At 35.8% G+C, this 21586-nt stretch overlaps 2 protein-coding genes across 2 annotated transcripts; one reads left to right on the top strand and one right to left on the bottom strand.

Moving 5' to 3' along the window:
* Positions 1 to 2993: 2993 nt before the first annotated feature.
* Positions 2994 to 11031, top strand: LOC129760465 (serine protease gd-like). Its single transcript, XM_055758106.1, has 3 exons — positions 2994 to 3057; positions 3351 to 4053; positions 10890 to 11031. Exons 1-3 carry the CDS (start codon positions 2994 to 2996, stop codon positions 11029 to 11031), a joined length of 909 nt encoding a protein of 302 aa, XP_055614081.1.
* An 898-nt stretch (positions 11032 to 11929) lies between these two features.
* Positions 11930 to 16211, bottom strand: LOC129760464 (protein sickie-like). The gene is made up of 4 exons (XM_055758105.1): positions 16088 to 16211; positions 13964 to 14092; positions 13454 to 13895; positions 11930 to 13213 (listed from the first exon to the last, which is right to left on the bottom strand). Exons 1-4 carry the CDS (start codon positions 16181 to 16183, stop codon positions 12216 to 12218), a joined length of 1665 nt encoding a protein of 554 aa, XP_055614080.1. The 5' UTR covers positions 16184 to 16211; the 3' UTR covers positions 11930 to 12215.
* Between the last annotated feature and the right edge of the window lie 5375 nt (positions 16212 to 21586).

The following is a 21586-nucleotide window of genomic DNA, read 5'->3' as shown; positions in this document are numbered from 1 at the left end:
CTAACTTTCATATTGAACAACTCATTTGATCCTAAATGCTTAAATTTGATCAGGAGAGATGTTTGTTTGTAAGCCTTCAAAAAAACAGTTATTTTAAGATTTCAAAATTATATTTTAAGTAGGGGAAAAGTTCATATAACGCCCCATGTGGCTAATACGCGCCACCCTTGTTTTGAAGAATCTGAAACATTTTAAGCCTGCAAAATATTACCAATTTGTTTGAAATGCTGTGATTGGTCATGGCAAGTATGAATTTCTTCTTAAAATGCCCCTGTGTCGTGATAATGATACAATTTAGGTTTTTCTTCATTTCGATCTAAATTTTAAAACACTTTCCATAAGGTGCCATCAAGCAGAGAAAAACGAATAAGACAATATTTTCTGACACATCGATAGAGGAGAATCTAAACTATGATTTTATGCTAAAAAATCATACTGAACTCGCTAAGGTATGCTTTTTATGGGTATGTTCTATCACGGCCCATGCGCTCGTTATAACGCGCCAATCGTAGTAGGCTGAAAATAGCATTAATTTTTCAAAAAGGCCAATTTTCATTGAAAATGAACAAAAAGTCTAAAACCATATTTTGAGCGTTAATTCAGCCCGAAAAAATCAACTTTTAATTTTTTTTAAATTTTCATTAGTCCATTTTGATTTTCTTTTCAGTCAAAGTCTGTAAGTATTGGTGTGTTTTCGGTCTTCGACTACTTTCGGGTGTGTTCGGCTGCTAGGCGCGTATTGAATACACAGCGGTGCGTATTTGCAACACAGTTTTGTTCTGTGGCTTTGAATATGGTTTTTAAAAATCGAGTTTTTGAAGCAACTAGGGGAACATGCCCTATTATGCGCCACCTAAGCGAATAGCTGATTTTCTATGTATTTCACGTACAAATTGTGTTAAAAATGGGTGCAATCGCTGAAGAAAATTGTTTTCTACAAATACCTACGATTTTTTATTACTCAAATTGCTATAGTTGCTTCAAAATCTTGATTTTTAAAAACCTAATTCAAAGCGCCGCTGTGTATTCAATACGCGCCTAGAAGCCGAACGCATCCAAAAGCAGCCAAAGACCGAAAACACACCAATACTTACAGACACTTTAACTCAGAAGAAAATCAAAATGGACTAATCAAAATTTAAAAAAAAATTAAAAGTAGATTTTTTTGGCTGAATTAACGCTCAAAATATGGTTTTAGGCTTTTTGTTCATTTTCAATGAAAATTGGCCTTTTTAAAAAATTAATGCTATTTTCAGCCTACTACGATTGGCGCGTTATAACGAGCGCATGGGCCGTGATAGAACATACCCATAAAAAGCATACCAATCACAGCATTTAAAACAAATTGGTAACATTTTGCAGGCCTAAAATATTTCAGATTCTTCAAAACAAGGGTGGCGCGTATTAGCCACATGGGGCGTTATATGAACTTTTCCCCTATAGCAATTTGAGTAATAAAAAATCATAGGCAATTGTAGAAAACAGTTTTTTCAACGATTACACCCATTTTTAACACAATTTGTACGTGGAATGCATAAAAAATCAGCGATTCGCTTAGGTGGCGCATAATAGGGCATGTTCCCCTACCGCAATTTAGAACCAAAGTTAGTTTCATTTCGTGAACGTCAAATAGAGCCGTAGATCGAAATGTCTCAATCCAAGGGTGATTTAAGGTTAACATCCGCCAAAGGCGAGAAAAATTTCTGGCTTGCTTGTTAACTCTTATTTTTTAATACATTTTAAGATCACGTAATTTTCCGTTACTACGATGAAAATTTTACTTGGAAAAAATCTTCATGTGGGGGGAGGGGGTTAAACCCCTAAACCCCCTTCCCCCCCCCCCCCGTTCGCACGGCCTTGCGGCTAATTAAATAGTTCTGAATAATTTTGGTGAGATATACAGGAAAATCAAATCGAGCTACTAATCCTTTGTGCCAAACACTGTCAAAAGCTTTTTCAGTATCAAGAAGAGCAACACCAGTTGAACAACCTTCAGATTTGCTAGCGTTAATCATATTAGTTACACCCAAAAGTTAATGTATAGTAGAATGTCCATGACGAAAACCAAATTGTTCATCAGGGAAAATAGAATTATGATTAATGTGAATCATTATTCTATTCAAAATAACTCTCTCAAATTGTTTAATTAAAGAAGGAAGCACCCACCCAAAATCACCATTTTGAAGACTCTGCCTAAGAATTAGGTTTAAGAACTTCGAATATGGGGGTGAGGGGAGGATTAACCCCCAAACCCCCCCCCCCCCCCCTTTCCTCTCCCGTTTCTACGGCCATGTTTCTTGTTCATTCTTGTATGCTGCTGTTTTTTTTTCAGTATCACATCAACTTTGTAAAACATAAAACATTGTTAAGCCTTATGTTGTTTGCTTTCCTTGTAAAAATAATTATTTTAAAAAAATATGTTTTTTTAATTTTTACTTATTTTTGTTTTTAGCTTACAACACGTCCAAGTTCCACAGTACTCGATGAAAACAGGCTTGAATGAGATATTCAAATTTTTTTATGTCATACCTCATTTATTGAGGAGTGACAGTTGTGATTATATTCTAAATACATGTACAAAATTCCGGTGGGTTCTCGTGGGTTCCTTGCCAAATTATTCAATTAATTTGGTAAATTTTCAATACAAATTCACACATTTAGGTGAACCACCCTAAAAATTGTGTTTTGAAAACCGATAGTATACTGCACCTAGTTTTATAGCAGCAGTTAATTTGATAGTTTGTTAGATAGTAGTAGAAGAGAGATTATTAGTGGAACACCAGTAAATCTGACTCTGGCTGTTGAACACCGCACGAGACGGTCGTTTTCCTGCAGTCCGCGAGTTTCGATACTTCTTATCCGAGCCCGTCTAAGTCAGTGAACGTGGCAAGTCTTCCGAAGTACTTTTCTGCGGCCACATCATTAGCCCCTCGAGCTAGTCGAGGTTATTGAACAATCATAGGTATTAACACAGAATCACTCAACGTGCAGCCATGGCCGCACACGAATTACCTTCAGCAAGGTTAACTACACAGTTGATGCTCTACCGAGAGCTGAGTACATACACGCTCACACAATAGTAGTCGGATTCTACACGTTTCGAGGCAAACACTCAAATAGGCATAATGTAAGCCACACAACATTTAAAGACCCTTTCAAAGAAAACAGCCGCGTTTCTCGTAGAACCGTCGAATTTTCTCGGAGTTGTAAGACAAGAACTGATGTGACCACTTTCCCAAGGTTGGGTTCAACTGCTTTGATTTAAAACTGAAAAGTTGTAATTTAAAATGATCCCTTTTTTTTCTTTTAAGTTTTTTTTAAACAATGCTACATTTTTGTGTCCTTTTCAGCTTCATCTTGCGGTCGACGAAAGCTGACCGACCTGGAAGCATCCTGGCCGTGGCGCGCAGCTATATACTCCAGGGAACCTTCCTCAGATACCTTCAGATGTTCCGGTACTATTGTGTCAAAAAAGATTATCGTTACAGCTGCACAGTGCACGACCGATGAGGATTCAATAATTGATTCGCGAATGTTAACTGTTAAAGTTGGTATCCCTTATGCTCTTATCGAAGGACAGGAATTCATCCAAATACACGAAGTTCGCAGAATTTTCGTTCCCAGCAATACGACCAGAAACGGTTTACGCCGAGATATCGCTCTACTTGAATTGCAATCGAAAATAATTTACAGCGATTACATTCAGCCGATTTGTCTTTGGAAGGACAACGTTCCATTTAGCAGTACTTTTGATAGGCTCGGTCATTTGGTATCCTGGAAATTCGATGAAAATCACGTTCCGATCTCGTTCAACGAAGTTCATTTCCAAACACTTTCGCACAACTATTGTTATACATTCGAGTACATACGCCAAACGAGATTGGTCGACGAACAAAGTTTTTGTGCTGAAATGGTAGTTGGGAAAACCGGAATAGGAAACAGTGGTGCCGGACTGTATTACTTAGATTCCGATACCAAACAGTGGATGCTGCGAGGAATTTTATCAGCCGCCGGCCTTGATCCAGAAAGTTTTAAGATGGACGATTCATTACCGTTAGTTTTTACTGATGCGGCCATTTATCTCATTGCTGACCAGAAAAACGTTGCAACATTCAAGTTTGAGAAATTTGAAGCTTACGGAAGTAAAATAAAAACTAAAACTTAGTCAAGAAATACAAACATTTTGTTTTATTATTATGTGTATAGCATCACAGCATCAAACCGAATAGCGACAGGGAGGAGTAGGCGATGATCGATTAACATCGCTCGTGTTTTTTTTGCGGCCCGAAAAATTTTGATTTTTTCTGGTTTTTTATACAACTGAAGTCTTCAGAAATTTAAAAATATAATCGGGCCTTTAGAAAATGTATATTCTAAAGTGTGAGAAAAGCTTAGGGTAAATGCGCCTAATTTCGCTATATTATGTCAGCAGTTTTTAACTTTGATATTAGTAGGCCGAATCTTTAATTTTTATATTTACAATTTTTTGTTAACTATGTTCCAAATTTTTTACTGAACTCTGTTATAGTTTGAAATAATCATTTCAAGCTTTAATTTACCAGAAATATCATGTTTTATAAAGTGTGTTGATGTTCCTAATTTGGCAATAGTTGTTCCTAATGTTAACATATGAGTGTTCCTAATGTTAACATATGAGGAAAAATGTATCCGCGTACCCAATATTACACTATTTGTTCCTGATTTTGCATATTTGTCTATTTTTTTAATACTTTAATGACAAAAATCTCAAAACTCACCTTTTAATAAATTTTAAAATGTTTTTGGAATATGAATAGATAAATAAGGACTTTTTAAATACTACACAATATTCCTTCACGCTAGTTTTGAAGAAAGTAGTAGATGTTGAGGATATTAAAATTCAAACTTTACCTTTTCCAATGGATACATTTATTATATTTCAAAAAATAGAAAATTAATTGTATAATATACAAATAAGATACAGTCAAACAGAGCATCATGCAACAGCATGGTTGGATGCAACATTTGTATACCACAGCATATATTTAACTTTTATTTTAGTATAATAAAATTAACATTTTATGATAACCAAATGATGATGCCAAAGTTTCTCACATCGTGAGATAGATTTTTGAAGTTTTTCATTCTCATAGAGAATTTGAAAAATCAGATTTTTTACATTTTTTGATGCCGTTAAAAACTTTACACAATGTGACGGATTGGCTTAATGATATCACCTACAAACTTTATATTGATTTTATTATCCTATATTAACACTGTTGGTGTATAAATATTTTTCGGACAATCATTTAATTTTTTTGAAATAAATATTTTCAAAATTCAGTTACTAGTCTGCGCTAAAATGCATCGACATGCAAATCAATGATTCAAAGTTTAAATCTTGTTTTCATATGCTTGGAATATGGTTTTAATTTTTTTTTTTTTGTAGTAGTTTTTATCCCTTATTGCTTCCACCCTTATGCTTCCTTTTTTTTATCTTTGACCGAAAAAATTGGTATCAAATTTTATTCGAACAAAATCAAAAATAACTGCTGATCGTGCTTTATGCGTAAAGAAATCACAAATAAATCAAAAACTATAACTTTTCACACTTTTTCATTTGATTTTTCATTAAAAACAAAGGTTTTTGCAACTTACCCCTTTTTTCTCAGTAGGGTGAAAATCGTATGTTTTGTACATTTAAAAATAATTGGGGAAGCCAATAAATATTCTGACTACGTTAATTAGATGTCCCTTTAACCTTAAAACTTTTGAAGTACAAGCGGTATGATTATCTGTGGACATTAGGTTTTAAGAAGTCATTGAAGTTGAAAAGTGTTGCATGATGCCCCATGTGACGGTATACAACGTATTTTATAAACTTTTTTTTTATTTTCCCTTTCGATTCTGTGCTTGTTGAGAAACTCTCTGTAACTTGATGGTTTCCTTTTCTGTCGGGTAGGGTGCGTTCTTTACAACCTGGCGAAAATATTTTTTCAACATTTTTAGCTTTGAGATACACTGAAGTAAAAAAAAAATCATGTTTTATTAACTCAAAACAGTTTATTTTAACAGATCGTTGAAAATTAAGTTAAAACACAATTCAATCAATCAAATTTATTTCACATACATTCTATGACTTTTATATAGTTTGGAAAACTTTGACTATGTCCATAATTAGGAACACATTGCAAATACTGTTCCTAATTGTGGACATAAGCTTTTTTTAGTTTTTACACGAAAAAATCATGGTTCTAACATACTTATTATCAAGATCATGATAAAAAAAAATCTGACAAAAAATTTCAAAACAATCGGCTGTCAAATTCAGCTTTTATCTTCCATTTCTGAATAGGTGATTTTTAAGAAATTTGCTAACAACTCCATTCAATTAGAACATACTTTGAAACAATCCGGATTTTACGAAAAATCCTGTGAGTTAGAAAACTAATTTGTTTGTAAAATGAAAGTTCACAAAATCCGTTACATTATAATTTTTTTTTACATTTTGATAAGTGAAAAATATCGTCAAAAACAGTCAAAATCGAACGGTATGTTAACATTAGGGACACATGCCAAATTAGGAACACTTACCCTAGTTAAATCCAAAATTTAAAAATTGTGATACGTTAAATGGTTTATTTTTTCAATGCTGAAAAGGACTGCTGAAAATTGCGGTGGTTTTTCGAGAGTGTATTGTAGAATTCTGTGTGAATTGCAGGGAAAGAAAGCTAGTGTTTTTTTGCTACTAAATATTGTTCCTCAGAATCTTCATATTACTAATCGTAAAATCTGAAACCATCAGAGATTACAAAAGATTACAAAACAAAAAATTGTGAAACTTGATGATAATTACGCGGTATGTGAAAAAAAGACAAATTGAAATGGGGTTTGGTTAACCCTTTCCTTCCCAGGTGATCCACAACTTTGCACAGCTCGCATTTGAACTGGGCGCTTTGGATCAACACCATTTTTTCACCGAATGTGTAGATATGAGTGAAGAAACATTGTACAACATTTGAAGAAAATCGGTAAGCTAGGTTTTGCTTAGCAGTTATTCAATAGCTTGACAAGTTTTTATAATTTTCTTCAAAAAAAATACTGACATGCAGAAGATTGCTTATGCAAGCAGAATCAAATGATGGTTTACTTAGATTTCAACTAAAACATATACATTTTTGAGTAAATAAGTATAGTGGATCACTGCTGATACCCTGGGAACAAAACGTACTTTTCTTCTTGTGAAGCTTCTTATCAGTACTTATGAAAATCATTTCGTCAACAAAAAAAATCGCTTCAGGATCGTTATTTCATCTGCTTATTTGACCACATGTCTCGAAATATTTGTAAAAGCTTTTCTCGAAAAACGGCATTTTTGTTTTCCTTGCGCAAAGTGTCATGGCGGCCATTGTTCAAGGCAAAAATGAAAATTTTAAATATTTCAATAAATTGAAATTCCATGTTTTTTTGCAATTATTTCCTGTTTTTCATTTACACCCTATGTTCCCAATGGAGCACATATGATCCACCTCAAAACCCAAATTTGTCGGAAGAATCATTAAAATAAGCTTAAATTATGCATCTTTTGTTCTAGAACATTAGCTGTAAATCAATATATCTATTGTTAAAACGAGAAAAACCCCGTGGGAAGGAAAGGGTTAACCGCTATCCATATAACGGATTCCGTTCATGTCGCGGCTTGCTAATTTTTTGTCCAGCAAATTTGAGGTAACATTTCCGAGTGAAGATGTTTAGTCGCATAAGTACGATAAGTTGCCAAGGAGTTTTTGGCAGCGGATGAAGGTATCGGTAAACGACGATCTACAGATAAGTTTGAACTGAAACCAATCAAAAAATGGTAAGATCGTTTCTTTATAATGTTTACTCTATATAAATGATTTATTTATCGTACATAAACAGTAAAATAGCTTAACTCCGTTAACCCTCCATTTCATGATTTTTTTATTTTCCCTCAAAAATGATTTTGAACAGTTGGAAATGATGTGTACATCAAGAAAAAAAAGTTAAAATTAAATACGATTTTTTTCCTTTTTTCAATTGTTGTAAATATGTTACTTTATGAAACGAAAGGATTAAAGGGGTTTAGTGGGGGGTTGGATTGGTCATCAAAAGAACGAAAGACTGATATACAATGGATTGTGGAATAAAGCCAGCCGGAGTATCTCGGCAAATATGGAATCATGAGGAGTATACCTTGGGTACCTTTTTAGAATTCTTAATTTGTTTCAAACATTTGGAAGAGAGTTTGGTGAGCAAAACCTATCCCAAACCAGTGGTAACGAACTCTTTGGCTGTACTGCAATTATTGTTTGTGAGTTAAGCATGGACAATATTTGAATGTGTGACCGAGACTTCCCGTACCGACACGGGTCGAAAGATTTATCAGCCATTGTTGGGTTCTCATACATAAATACATACATACATACATACATACATACATACATACATACATACATACATACATACATACATAAATACATACATACATACATACATTCATACATACATAAAGTACCATACCGAAAAGCGACAGTTGGAGATTCCAGTCATTCGCAGATTTGTTATTCTTTTTTCGGTGCAGTAGGCGATTATCGTTTTTGCAACGCTCCGCATGCTTCAAGCAAAAATTATCCATTACAAGATTCCGATCTCCGTACATTCGCCATATAAACTGCAGCGGACAAGTTTTCAAACAACATCAGCACCATCTGCTGACGGAAAAGGTCAACATTTCTCTCCAAATGGGTTGATCGCTCGGAGCGTGTACATATTTGACATAAGGTACACTCTAATATGCGTTTTATTTAATTCTGTAAATAATCTATTCAAGATACACTCTGATATGCTTTTGTTCAGTTTCAAATCATACTTATGCAATTTCATGAACAAAATTGAGTACCTAGTTTTTTAGCCATATAAAATTGTACAATTATTGATAAAGTTTCGAATCAACCGTCTTAAAAAAGTTAGTTGGCGATGGAATCGCCATATGGGATGCAAGCATTTTCGTTACCAATTGCTATTAACATTTCATTTCATAAAGTAACAAATTTGCAACAATTAATGTTTTAAAAAATCAAATCCAACACCAGATTTTCACTTCACTCACTTGGAACGTAGACTGGGTATTGAATCTTTATTATTGTTATGACACTGTTAACATTTTTTATTAAATTTTATGTAAATTGCTTAGTTTATTCAAGTATTGAGCACAAAAATTAAATGCATGCTGCAAATAAATCGATTACCTTATTCATTTGTATTTACTACTATCATTTGAAGCAAGATGCAATCATACACGTCACCATTCAAACAAAAATTCGTAAAAATAAATATGCAAATTCGCTTAACCCTCCAAAGCCGTTCGGGTCAATATGACCCAAAGCGCAGATTCGAAGCATCTTAATCATCATTCCAATATACTGAAGAACTGAGATTTTTGAGAGACCAAGTATGTTCTATGAAAATGAAAATCAAATTAACGAAAAAAAACCAAAATTTGAGTTTAGAAAATCGGGTCACAGAGAAATGAGATACAGCAAAGCAAAGACAAAATTGGATGTCTTTGTTTTAAGTAAGATTTTTTTTCTACCGAAAAATTCAGGATGGAGGTCAAAATGTACATTGGACCCCCACATATTATATTATTCAAAAATTTATAAACTTTATTTTATTTTGAATCTAAGGCTTCAATTCACAATTTTCAACCTCTGAGCCGTACATGTTTTAGAGTGTAAACAAGCTCTTAAACTGCTACTTATTTCTGAGCGTGTAATAAAAATTGTAAATATGTATTAAAATTGGTTTTTTTCCTCAGCGTGTCCATACTGCAGTAGTTGCATTTTTGCCGCAGCGTTTAATGATGGCGCTTTCGGATTTTGTCCGTCGTTTTTCGTCGGAGTTCCGAATCTTGTAATAGATAATTTTTGCTTCAAGTCCTCTAGAAAAACTCACGATGCGTGTCGCTATTATTTTCAATGTCGTGACGTGTCGCACTCTAAATATCAAGATGAGATATTTTGATATTCAATTTTTCCTATCAAAATGAGATATAATTTAGTACTCGTAGAAAGTCAAAATATTTCAAATTATAACGAAAAGTCCTTACAAGCATAACAAAATTATATTACCTCTTAATTGCATCATATCAAGATTATAACTCAATCAGATAGGATTTAGACCACACAAAAACGCAAAAATATGAGTCTTGTTTACAAGATTGTATGCAATGTTAATCTTATACTCGTTCCCATGCATGCAGTGTTGAACTGCCTCCTGACCTGTACTCAAATTTCTATGCATTTTTTCCAACTTGAATAATTTTTGGAAAGTTTCGAGTCCAGCCAGGAGACTCGAACCTCGACCTTTAGATTGGAAGATTCGAAAGATGAAAGATGAAAGATTGAAAGATGCGAAAGATTCGTCCGTGGGGGAGGGGGACCAGAAATTCAAATGATGCATTGATAAATTTAAAAAAAATGGTGTTCCTTATTCTGTATTAGAAGTTTGCTTAAAAAGAATTTTCACATTTAAAATAAATATTTCCAAAATACAGATTTAAAAAAATCTGGTGAATTTTGTTGCTGCTAATTTGAACTGCTGGAAAATATTTATGTGCTCATAAATTGTTTTTTTTTGTGTTGAAAACTGGTTAGAAGATTGATGCTTTGAGTTTGCGTCGTATTGGTTTTTGATTAGTTGTTGTTTTGGAAGTACAAGCATTATTAAAAGCCAAAATTGGTGAATGATGTCTACTGGCCGCTGCAACAGCTGGAGCCGGTACCAGAGCTGATTAGAAATGACGAAGAACCTTGTACTGAGAGCATCGAGCGTCTACACATAACGACCGATGAATCATAGAAAAAACTTAAGGAAAAGTACATTTCCAGGAACGTTGATTTTAGCGATGAACTCGGGAACAAATTTGGGGTACGAAATGAAAAGTGGCGAATTGGATTTTACCGGAGTAAGAGAACAGGAATCACCGGTTCAAAAATACTGATGGAAGACGTCCCAGACCAGCCTGGATAAGCGTCAACCTAAGAATTTTCTGGTGAGATCAATTCAGTTTTTTGTTTTTATTTTTGATTCCAACTGTACATTTTAAACATTAGCACTTTATAAACTAACACTACATAATCATAAGAAGCGTTTGGCAGGGAACTCCACGCTTCATCTCTCCCTTGCTCCTGTATCTTTTGCGTTTGCATCACATGGTTGGCCTGGCCGTAGTAGTATCTGCAATGCATGTTCTATGTATCAGATACCATGATGAAAAGAAAAATGAGGAACGAAAGTTTTTCATTTTCCAGGATGCAAACAAGTTTTGGCCATGTTGGAATTAGAAGAAGAAGAATAAGAAGAAAATACAGATTTAAAAAAAACTGAATTCATAAATAACTATTCGATCAGGTAAAAAATAACCCATGATTTATTGTAAGAAGAATAATAATAATAATTGTGGTTAATTATTCTACTTGATTCTCAATTCTTTTCTTCATTTTCAACTGAAGAGTCGATGAACATTCTGTAGGATTTTGAAATTGAACAAATAATCTTTAATTGCGATTTGAAATGTAAATTTTCGATAAGAGAAATAATATCTCTTTTTAACTTTGGAGGATTCATTCAAAAGTTGATGGTTCAATTAAATTGGATAAAATGAAGAATATATTTAAAATTATTTCAAGAGTGCCAGTGATCATAGTCAGAGGTATAACCTTTGGTATATCATTTTTAGGGTTTGTAGGGACTGCTGTTTTATGATAATCAACAATCTATCGTAGAAAAAAATCGTTAAAATAATTTAATTTCAGATAAGCCCGCGAGCCGCCGGTTGCTCTTTCCTGAGTGCAAGGATAAATGAAATAAATGAGATAATATTCAATCTCAATTTCTCTAATCTTAATTCCTATAATTGATACTAATATTGTTTGGAATAAAACTTTTATTCAGGCACTTTTTATTTTTGATTTTTTTTTCTCGGGAAAATACAATGTCTCGTAAGTGTTATACATCGCAACAGTAATATCACCTATTTCGTTGACTGATCTGGCTATTTAAGTAGAAAAGGAGAGTGAAACAAACAAGGAATAATTTACTACTCGGACGTAACTATCGTTTAATTCTAAGCACTATTGAAAGCTCCAGCTAATAGGAGAACATTTTAGTTTGCATTGGTTTTACGAACTGCCTGCAATTCGCAACGACGCGCCTCAGTTGTTGTCAGCAGAGCCTTGTGAAGTTCGATTACGTCTCGGATCGACGACGGCGGACGATTTGTATCGAAGCACCATATTTTTGATGATCAAATTGTCGATGGCCACATTGCTGACTCCCCGCAGGCAAATGTACAGGGTGTCCACGTTTCCGACGGTGTAGCCACAGGGTAGCAGCTCCGGCAGGTGGACCTCGGGGGCACGGGTAGCCTCGCCCAAGTGATAGCTGGAGATAGACTCCGTGGTCAGTCCCAAATTGCCGGCCGGATCAACACGTTCAAGAAAGTCGTTGAAGCTTCTCCTTACAATGTAATCCAGACTTGGCCAGCTCGTTTTGCCACAAACAAAGGTGAAAGCAATCGTAAATTCGTTTTGTTTAATTCGACCTGGCTTTTCCCGGCCTTTTCCCGATTCGTTCATCTCCTCCAGATAACGGCCAAACAGTTCCATCTGCCCCAAGTAGACAGCAATGGCAATTTTCTTGCCCTCGATGTTTGATTCTAGTGCCGTATCGGCTGAAAGTGCCATTATCTCGTCCAGAATCGGTGGCGATCTTTCGAGGCCCGGTGACATGTCGGCAATGAATGCTGGACTCAGGGGTTCCGGAGCCGGTGGAGGTGGTTCACAATCTTCATCTCCTTCGTCCAGATTCAACGGCAGCTCCATCGGTGGTCTATTGCTGAGATATTCGGCCGTTGCGCTGTATCGACGAGGTTCACTTTCCGTGGGACTGCTGCAGGAACCACCCAGCGAGATATCGCTTCCGGTCATCGATCGACGCACCACCATCTGTTGGAGCCGGTCATTGTTCTGCTTCAGGGAAATCATTTCCTGGCGCATCCGCATCACCGTATCCTTGAGAGATTCGACCTGCGAGGCCGTAGTCAGAGCTTCCAGGCGGATGTCGGTCAGCACCAGATCCTTTTCGCGTAGCTGTTTGACCAGATGCTCCACCACAGGGTTGCCGTCCCGATCGTACGTGATGTGTTGGTCTCCTGGAAAACAAAAAAAAAGGAACATAAGAGCATGCTATTTTTCAGTAATTTTTTTTATTTAAATTGGGGTAAAAATGACAAATTAAAAAAAAAGTGATAAAATGTTTCAAGATCAGCATGTTTTGATCCAAATCTGTGTATGTTGTATGTTGGGTGCACGGATTCACCGCAGTTTCCTAAGTATGTGCTCACATGCATTCTTAGATTATTAAGTTCGACAATTATTTCTAGAATTCCTACCGTTTTGTTCCGGGCTGCTTGAGCTGGTAGAACTGCATTTGCTGGTCGGCGACAGTGAGGGGGGTCCCACGTACGCTGATGGACTAACGGACACATTTTCCCTGCTGGTTCCGTTAGAATATTGGCCGCCACTGCCTCCGATTAGTAACATCATTTCGCGCTCGGCGAAATCCGGATTGGAACTTTGGCTGATGGGGCGAGGAGCGTTTTTATGGCCTCCGGAATTTTTGTTATTCCTGGAGAAGGCCCGCTGAAGCGAATGGCGCAGGCCACTCTTCTTTTTCTGACTGTGGTATTGGCCTCCTCCTCCCTGACTTTGTCCATGGCCCGAAAGTGGCTCATGGCCCATGACGGTGATCGAGTGCATCGAATCCGAACTGTGATGACGGCGCATTTCTTCGTGCGCTGGCCCGCTGGTGTTGGACGGGGGTGGAGGAACGTTCTGGAAGAAATAAAACGAATAAGATAGTACAAGCGGATACACTAGATGAAAAATCATCTCTTACTAACCTTAGTGGTATTTCCACCTGACGTCGCTCCTTGTGTTGAGCTGAGGGCCAGAAGTTGCGTTGCAGCGATTCCTGCCGATTGTTGACGGAGAAGTTCGATCGTTTGGCGCATTTCTTGAATTTCCGTGTCCTGTAAATCGTATGAAGCAAATGTAGTGAAACAATATTTTTGACTTTGAAGGAAAAATTTTTTATTCTAACTACGAAATATGGATTCCTCAAGAGTTTTCAACGATTTTTGTCAATTTTGTCATTTTTTGTCATTTTTGTCATTTTTGTCATTTTTGTCATTTTTGTCATTTTTGTCATTTTTGTCATTTTTGTCATTTTTGTAATTATTGTAATTTTTGTCATTTTTGTCATTTTTGTCATTTTTGTCATTTTTGTCATTTTTGTCATTTTTGTCATTTTTTGTCATTTTTTGTCATTTTTTGTCATTTTTTGTCATTTTTGTCATTTTTGTCATTTTTGTCATTTTTGTCATTTTTGTCATTTTTGTCATTTTTGTCATTTTTGTCATTTTTGTCATTTTTGTCATTTTTGTCATTTTTGTCATTTTTGTCAATTTTGTCATATTTGTCATTTTTGTCATATTTGTCATTTTTGTCATTTTTGTCATTTTTGTCATTTTTGTCATTTTTGTCATTTTTGTCATTTTTGTCATTTTTGTCATTTTTGTCATTTTTGTCATTTTTGTCATTTTTGTCATTTTTGTCATTTTTGTCATTTTTGTCATTTTTGTCATTTTTGTCATTTTTGTCATTTTTGTCATTTTTGTCATTTTTGTCATTTTTGTCATTTTTGTCATTTTTGTCATTTTTGTCATTTTTGTCATTTTTGTCATTTTTGTCATCTTTGTCATTTTTGTCATTTTTGTCATTTTTGTCATTTTTGTCATTTTTGTCATTTTTGTCATTTTTGTCATTTTTGTCATTTTTGTCATTTTTGTCATTTTTGTCATTTTTGTCATTTTTGTCATTTTTGTCATTTTTGTCATTTTTGTCATTTTTGTCATTTTTGTCATTTTTGTCATTTTTGTCATTTTTGTCATTTTTGTCATTTTTGTCATTTTTGTCATTTTTGTCATTTTTGTCATTTTTGTCATTTTTGTCATTTTTGTCATTTTTGTCATTTTTGTCATTTTTGTCATTTTTGTCATTTTTGTCATTTTTGTCATTTTTGTCATTTTTGTCATTTTTGTAATTTTTGTCATTTTTGTCATTTTTGTCATTTTTGTCATTTTTGTCATTTTTGTCATTTTTGTCATTTTTGTAATATTTGTAATTTCTGTAATTTTTGTAATTTTTGTAATTTTTGTCATTTTTGTTATTTTTGTCATTTTTGTCATTTTTGTCATTTTTGTCATTTTTGTCATTTTTGTCATTTTTGTCATTTTTGTCATTTTTGTCATTTTTGTCATTTTTGTCATTTTTGTCATTTTTGTCATTTTTGTCATTTCTGTCATTTTTGTCATTTTTGTCATTTTTGTCATTTTTGTCATTTTTGTCATTTTTGTCATTTTTGTCATTTTTGTCATTTTTGTCATTTTTGTCATTTTTGTCATTTTTGTCATTTTTGTCATTTTTGTCATTTTTGTCATTTTTGTCATTTTTGTCATTTTTGTCATTTTTGTCATTTTTGTCATTTTTGTCATTTTTGTCATTTTTGTCATTTTTGTCATTTTTGTCATTTTTGTCATTTTTGTCATTTTTGTCATTTTTGTCATTTTTGTCTTTTTTGTCATTTTTGTCATTTTTGTCATTTTTGTCATTTTTGTCATTTTTGTCATTTTTGTCATTTTTGTCATTTTTGTCATTTTTGTCATTTTTGTCATTTTTGTCATTTTTGTCATTTTTGTCATTTTTGTCATTTTTGTCATTTTTGTCATTTTTGTCATTTTTGTCATTTTTGTCATTTTTGTCATTTTTGTCATTTCTGTCATTTTTGTCATTTTTGTCATTTTTGTCATTTTTGTCATTTTTGTCATTTTTGTCATTTTTGTCATTTTTGTCATTTTTGTCATTTTTGTCATTTTTGTCATTTTTGTCATTTTTGTCATTTTTTGTCATTTTTTGTCATTTTTGTCATTTTTGTCATATTTGTCTTCTTTCACGCTTTTTATTACCTTATTATCCTTAGATAGTGTTAATTTTTCAAGCTTCTGTGACATGCTGACTAAACTTTGTTCAAAGGCCGCTACCATATGTGTCTGAAAAGACATAAAAATATAGAGGATAAATTAATTCACAAACATTTACGGAACAAACAAAAAATAAATTTGAACAATGTAGTATGGGGTTTGAATAGATTATAAATACTTATTTGTATATTATCAACTACCGATTAAGAATAGCTTCAAATAATAATTCCAAAGCAAGCAGTTTGTATTCGATCATCAGAAACAGGTAAGTGCAGCGAACGATGAAGAATTGCCTTAAAACAATTTGATCGGTACTACACCGGTCATGAATAATGTTCTTGTTGTTTAAATATGTGTCTTAATCTATGTTCACTTGACACTTTAATCCATTTGCTCGTAAACACCATTATTTGTGATCCTACCTTAGCATAAGATCAACTCTCTCTCGCAACATAGCGAACATCGCGGAGAGAGTTCGCACAATAGTTTGTAAGCCATTTTAGAAAGTAGAATAGCACGGAATTTTACTTCGTCTTCAATAAATCAATTAAAGTTTAAGTCCAACTAAGCGACTTCTTAATAGTGGATCCGAAATCGGGTTGAGTAATCAGTGGCTACATAAGTGCGATCTAATTAATTTGTGATTTGATACTACCAACGTACACCGAAACGAAAAATAATTCTCCCCCCGAACGGGTGATCAGCTGTTGTAGAATAGGCGACTCACCGTACTTTCCTGCTGCTGGTGGATGCCGTCGACGAGAGACGGGAAGAAATACCTCGAAATCCGAACCCCCTCATCGGCCGAGCCCGACACAATTAATAGTTCTCATGTTTTTATTTGCTTCACGACTATCACAAGCAAGTGCATTGATCGGGAACAATTAGCAGCGAAAACATTGAATGGGTCCTCGAAATTCCCATCTCGATAGGCTGGGTAACATTCTGACTACCTTTGCACATTTAAAGATGTTCATTGAATGGGGTAGAGAAATCATTGCATACTACACACAATCGTTTGAAACTTCTCGTGAATGAGCTTATGATATGAATAATTGAAGGAGCCGGCTAATGAGGTTCAGTAGAAGGTACTTTATTTTTTTCCTGTACAAGGACAGGAATTATTTGAAACATATCTAGCGAGAAGAGTTTTCTACTGTAAAAATTTTAAGAGTGAATTAAGAAGCTGTTTTTTCTTTAACTTAAATCAATTCATTCCTTCAAATTTGTCATTGGTCGTCCCGACTGAACTATTAAATGGAAAACAATTACGATAGAAGCATACCGGCATCTTTTGATAGGTACAGTTGAATTAATTTAAGGCTTAAGGTTCTTAGACAGCGACAAGATAGTATAAAGGGAATTGGTGCTTTCTATGTGATGTTCACGTAGCTCTGAATAACTTATTCACGTAAAATCTATGTAAAAGAATGTGGCTTCCATTCAACAGTTGGTGCTGGCAGTTAAAGAAATCACGGATGACGGAGAAGCTGATTTTCCGTAATTAATAAAAATGTTATTGCGTGATTGTTGTTTACATATTTTCCTTTTCAAACAGAAATTGGAATTGGGCAGACAACCACCAAAGGATCATCCATCGAATTTAATGCGACAACATTGTGAGTGAAATAATTAAAATAAGTGAAGTGTTGTGTGATTTAAGATGAGTGGAGGTATGATACTTAGTCGAAACAATAAAATGTGTATGCAAAACCAAAATTTATTTTATTTATTTTATTTATTTACATAGTATTATGTCTCACGACATAACTTGACGAACATAATTCCTAAAATTCACTCGGTCCATGGCAACCGTTCTCCAATTTCTCGGGCATCCCACGTTCGTCAGATCACGCTCCACTTGGTCTAACCACCTCGCCCGTTGCGCCCCCGCTCGTCTTGTTCCTACCGGATTCGTAGCGAACACCTGTTTTGCAGGACAGTCGTCCGGCATTCTCGCAACATGTCCCGCCCAGCGTATCCGACCAGCCTTCACCACCTTCTGGATACTGGGTTCGCCGTAGAGTCGCGCGAGCTCGTGGTTCATCCTTCGCCTCCACACTCCGTTCTCCTGTACGCCGCCAAAGATGGTTCTTAATACTTGTCGCTCGAATACTCCAAGTGTACGCAGGTCCTCCTCGAGCAATATCCATGTCTCGTGCTAGTAGAGAACAACCGGTCTAATGAGCGTCATATACAGGTTACACTTCGTGCGAGGGCTAAGTATTCTCGACCGCAGTTGCTTGTGGAGCCCATAGTAGGCACGACTTCCGCTGATAATTCGCCTCCGGATCTCACGGCTGGTGTCATTGTCTGCGGTCACCAGTGAGCCGAGATAGGCAAAGTCTTCGACTATCTCCAGCTCGTCGCCGTCGTTCGTGACCTTGTTATTTCTGGACAAGCGGGTTCGGTCGGTCTCAGATCCGCAGACCAGCATGTACTTCATCTTGGACGTATTAATCATCAACCCAATCCTTCCTGCTTCGCGTTTCAGTTTGCGGTAGATTTCCTTCATCGCCGCAGATGATCTGCCGACTATATCAATGTCATCGGCAAAGCAGATAAGTTGACTGGATCTGTTGAAAATCGTGCCCCGCATTTCGCCCACCGCTCGTCGAATAACACCTTCTAGCGTCACGTTGTTCATCATGTAGGAAAGACCATCACCTTGTCGAAGCCCCCTGTGCGATTCAAAGGAACTCGACAATTCACCCGAAATCCGCACACAGCACTGCGTTCCATCCATCGTCGCCTTGATCAGTCTAATCAGATTCTCGGAAAAGCCGTTCTCGTCCATGATTTTCCATACCTCGTTACGGTCGATCGTGTCGTATGCAGCTTTGAAGTCGAAGAATAGCTGATGCGTAGGGACTTGGTGTTCCCGGCATTTTTGGAGGATTTGTCGTAATGTGAATATCTGGTCCGTCGTTGACCGTCCCTCCATGAAGCCGGCCTGATGACTCCCCACGAATCTGTTTGCTTGTGGCGTTAGGCGGCGGAGTAGGATTCGGGACAACACTTTGTAGGCGGCATTGAGGACAGTGATCGCTCGGTAGTTCTCACAGTCCAATTTGTCGCCCTTCTTGTAGATGGGGCATATTACCCCCTCCTTCCACTCCTCCGGTAGCTGTTTCATGTCCCAGATCCGGACTATCAACCGGTGTAGGCAATCGGCCAACTTGTCCGGGCCCATTTTGATGAGTTCAGCTGCGATGCCATCCTTCCCAGCCGACTTGTTTCTATTCAGCTGGCGAATGGCTTCCTTAACTTCACTCATTGTTGGGATTGGCTCCTCTACGTCGTTGGCTACGCCGGCGATGTACCTTCCCCCACCGTCTTGATCTCCTGCATGTGCGCCGTTCAGGTATTCACCGAAGTGCTGCTTCCACCTTTTCAATCTACGTGAACGGAATTCCCTTCAAATGGAGCTCACCTACAACACATATGAAAATAATGTGAATTCTGTTTGCTACCTGAAATTCACATAGGTTTCACATGATTTTCTGGGTGGCCAAAATCTATGTACATTTTCACGTAGCGCTTTTTTACTGCCTGTTCTCTATACACTCGAAAACTACTGAACCAATTTACGTAAAACTTTTCATAAACCTCGTGATTTCGTCAAATGTGAAGACGAAACATATTCTCAGTATGCCCACGAAAGCTTTCAACGTGACTTGTATAGCAAAATTTAGGAATATAATTTTTAACTGCCATGCATTGTGGGACCATATTGTCCCATATGGTCCCACATCATCTTATTTCTTAAAACTCTCTGGGAAATAAAAAAAATAATGATAAAAAATAGTCAATGGATCTATGGTGAATGATTTTAAGCTGATTTTTTACAAAGACAACTCTTAGAACAAAAATCCGGTCATTGCATACCCTACAGCAGGGGTTTTCAGATCATTTGCTCGGCGGAGCACTTTTTAAAACCGAAAATTTTGACGGAGCACCTACATTTTTGAAAGATTGAAAAACCCGAGTTTTGAAAACTTGATAGTATTTATCGTTTAAACAAGATGTGTCTTGTCATCGTAGTCAATAAAATCAGTCATGAATGGCTACTCTTTGAATAGTCTTGTTTTTATTAACAAAATATGTATCATCAAAAATTAATGATATCAATAGAACAAATTCGCTTTCTTCGATTAGTCAAGCTGTAACAAGTTTGGTTAAATTTGTGTCAGTTGTAGCCTGACGTCTGGTTCCGCGTTTAGTCAGGATCGGTATTTTGTGTTCGTTGTGATGTATGTGGAAAATTCAGACTCACATAGATAAGTTGTGGAAAACGGCAGAAGAATAAATTTTGCTTTATCTTACAAAATTTAAAATTCATTTTTCAGTTGACACCAACGACTTTTTGGATACGAATCTTTCCTGAAGCTTTGAATTTGATGTCATATCTATCAAGCATTTATATTCTTGCGATGTTAATGATTCTGGTTTCTTTGACATATAAATAGGCTGTTCCACGCATTTAGTCTTCGATCTTTTTAGGATTTTATGATATTCTACGGGGAGTTTTGCTGGAAGCTGTTCAACAAATCCTGCGGGAAAACATTGTAATTGTAATTGTAAATGACTTCACTAGACACGTGTACCTGTTAGTTTAAGTTTACACCAAGGAAAACAAAAATAAATTTATCAACGAAAAGTGTGGTGGTTGTCATAATTCTTGGAAATTTTCGGATGATATCATCAAGGTTATTTCTGATTGAATGCTTCTTCAATTCGGAAAGCTGTCCAGGTTGAGCTTTTTGAGAGATTCTGGCCAAAATTTGATTTTTCTCTTAATAGTCATGATTTTGCCGTTTTAATCTAAACTATCTTGCATTGAAAGACTGAAGTCATTATTCAAACAGGCGAGACAACGACTTTCTACGAGATAATCAGCGATCTTCGGTATGAAGTAGTAACGTGGAGTGTTGGCTAACCATCTCTTCGCACAACGCCTTGAATAACCCTGAATTTTTCAGTCGAGCCTTAATAAAGTTGATTATTTTTATGCTTTCGTCCAAGACTTCATTCAAAGATGATGATAGTTTCTTCACAGCGAGTGCATGTCGATGAAGGATGTTATGACTACTACTGAAACTTTTGGCCTTTTCTTTGATCTTGACAACGACTCCAGCAGTATTGCAATTCCCCATGTAATATTGTTGTCTGTAACATAATCATCAATTATTTAGCTTGAAAATTTCAGCCCCCGTCTTGGAAGTTGGCAACGGTTTGCAAAGGAACAAATCTTCTTCGAAACATACAGAACCTTGATAGCGAGCAAATATCATCAGAATTGCTAGTCCTGCTACATATGTGGATTCGTCAAGCTGCATGTCGAATTTTTAAGTTCTCAATCGCTTTTAACATCTTCAGCCATGTAACAAATTCACCAAGAAACCGTGTTTTCAGACATGGGAATCGCGTTTACCAATTCCACTGTTTTATTATCAACCATGACACGGACGACTTCTTGAATTC

The sequence above is a fragment of the Uranotaenia lowii genome, unplaced genomic scaffold, assembly GCF_029784155.1.
Source record: "Uranotaenia lowii strain MFRU-FL unplaced genomic scaffold, ASM2978415v1 HiC_scaffold_616, whole genome shotgun sequence".
Taxonomy (NCBI): domain Eukaryota; kingdom Metazoa; phylum Arthropoda; class Insecta; order Diptera; family Culicidae; genus Uranotaenia; species Uranotaenia lowii.
This window is presented reverse-complemented; position numbering and strand designations above follow the sequence as displayed.

Excerpts from the sequence above, each read along its gene's own strand:
- LOC129760465 (XM_055758106.1), top strand. The coding sequence starts at position 2,994 with ATGGCCGCACACGAATTACCTTCAGCAAGGTTAACTACACAGTTGATG. Across the intron at positions 3,058-3,350 it reads GATGCTCTACCGAGAGCTGA|CTTCATCTTGCGGTCGACGA; the intron begins GTACATACACGC and ends TGTCCTTTTCAG. Across the intron at positions 4,054-10,889 it reads AAGATGGACGATTCATTACC|GAACGTTGATTTTAGCGATG; the intron begins GTTAGTTTTTAC and ends GTACATTTCCAG.
- LOC129760464 (XM_055758105.1), bottom strand. The coding sequence starts at position 16,183 with ATGTCTTTTCAGACACATATGGTAGCGGCCTTTGAACAAAGTTTAGTC. Across the intron at positions 13,896-13,963 it reads CAGGTGGAAATACCACTAAG|AACGTTCCTCCACCCCCGTC; the intron begins GTTAGTAAGAGA and ends TATTTCTTCCAG. Across the intron at positions 13,214-13,453 it reads AAGCAGCCCGGAACAAAACG|GAGACCAACACATCACGTAC; the intron begins GTAGGAATTCTA and ends TTTGTTTTCCAG.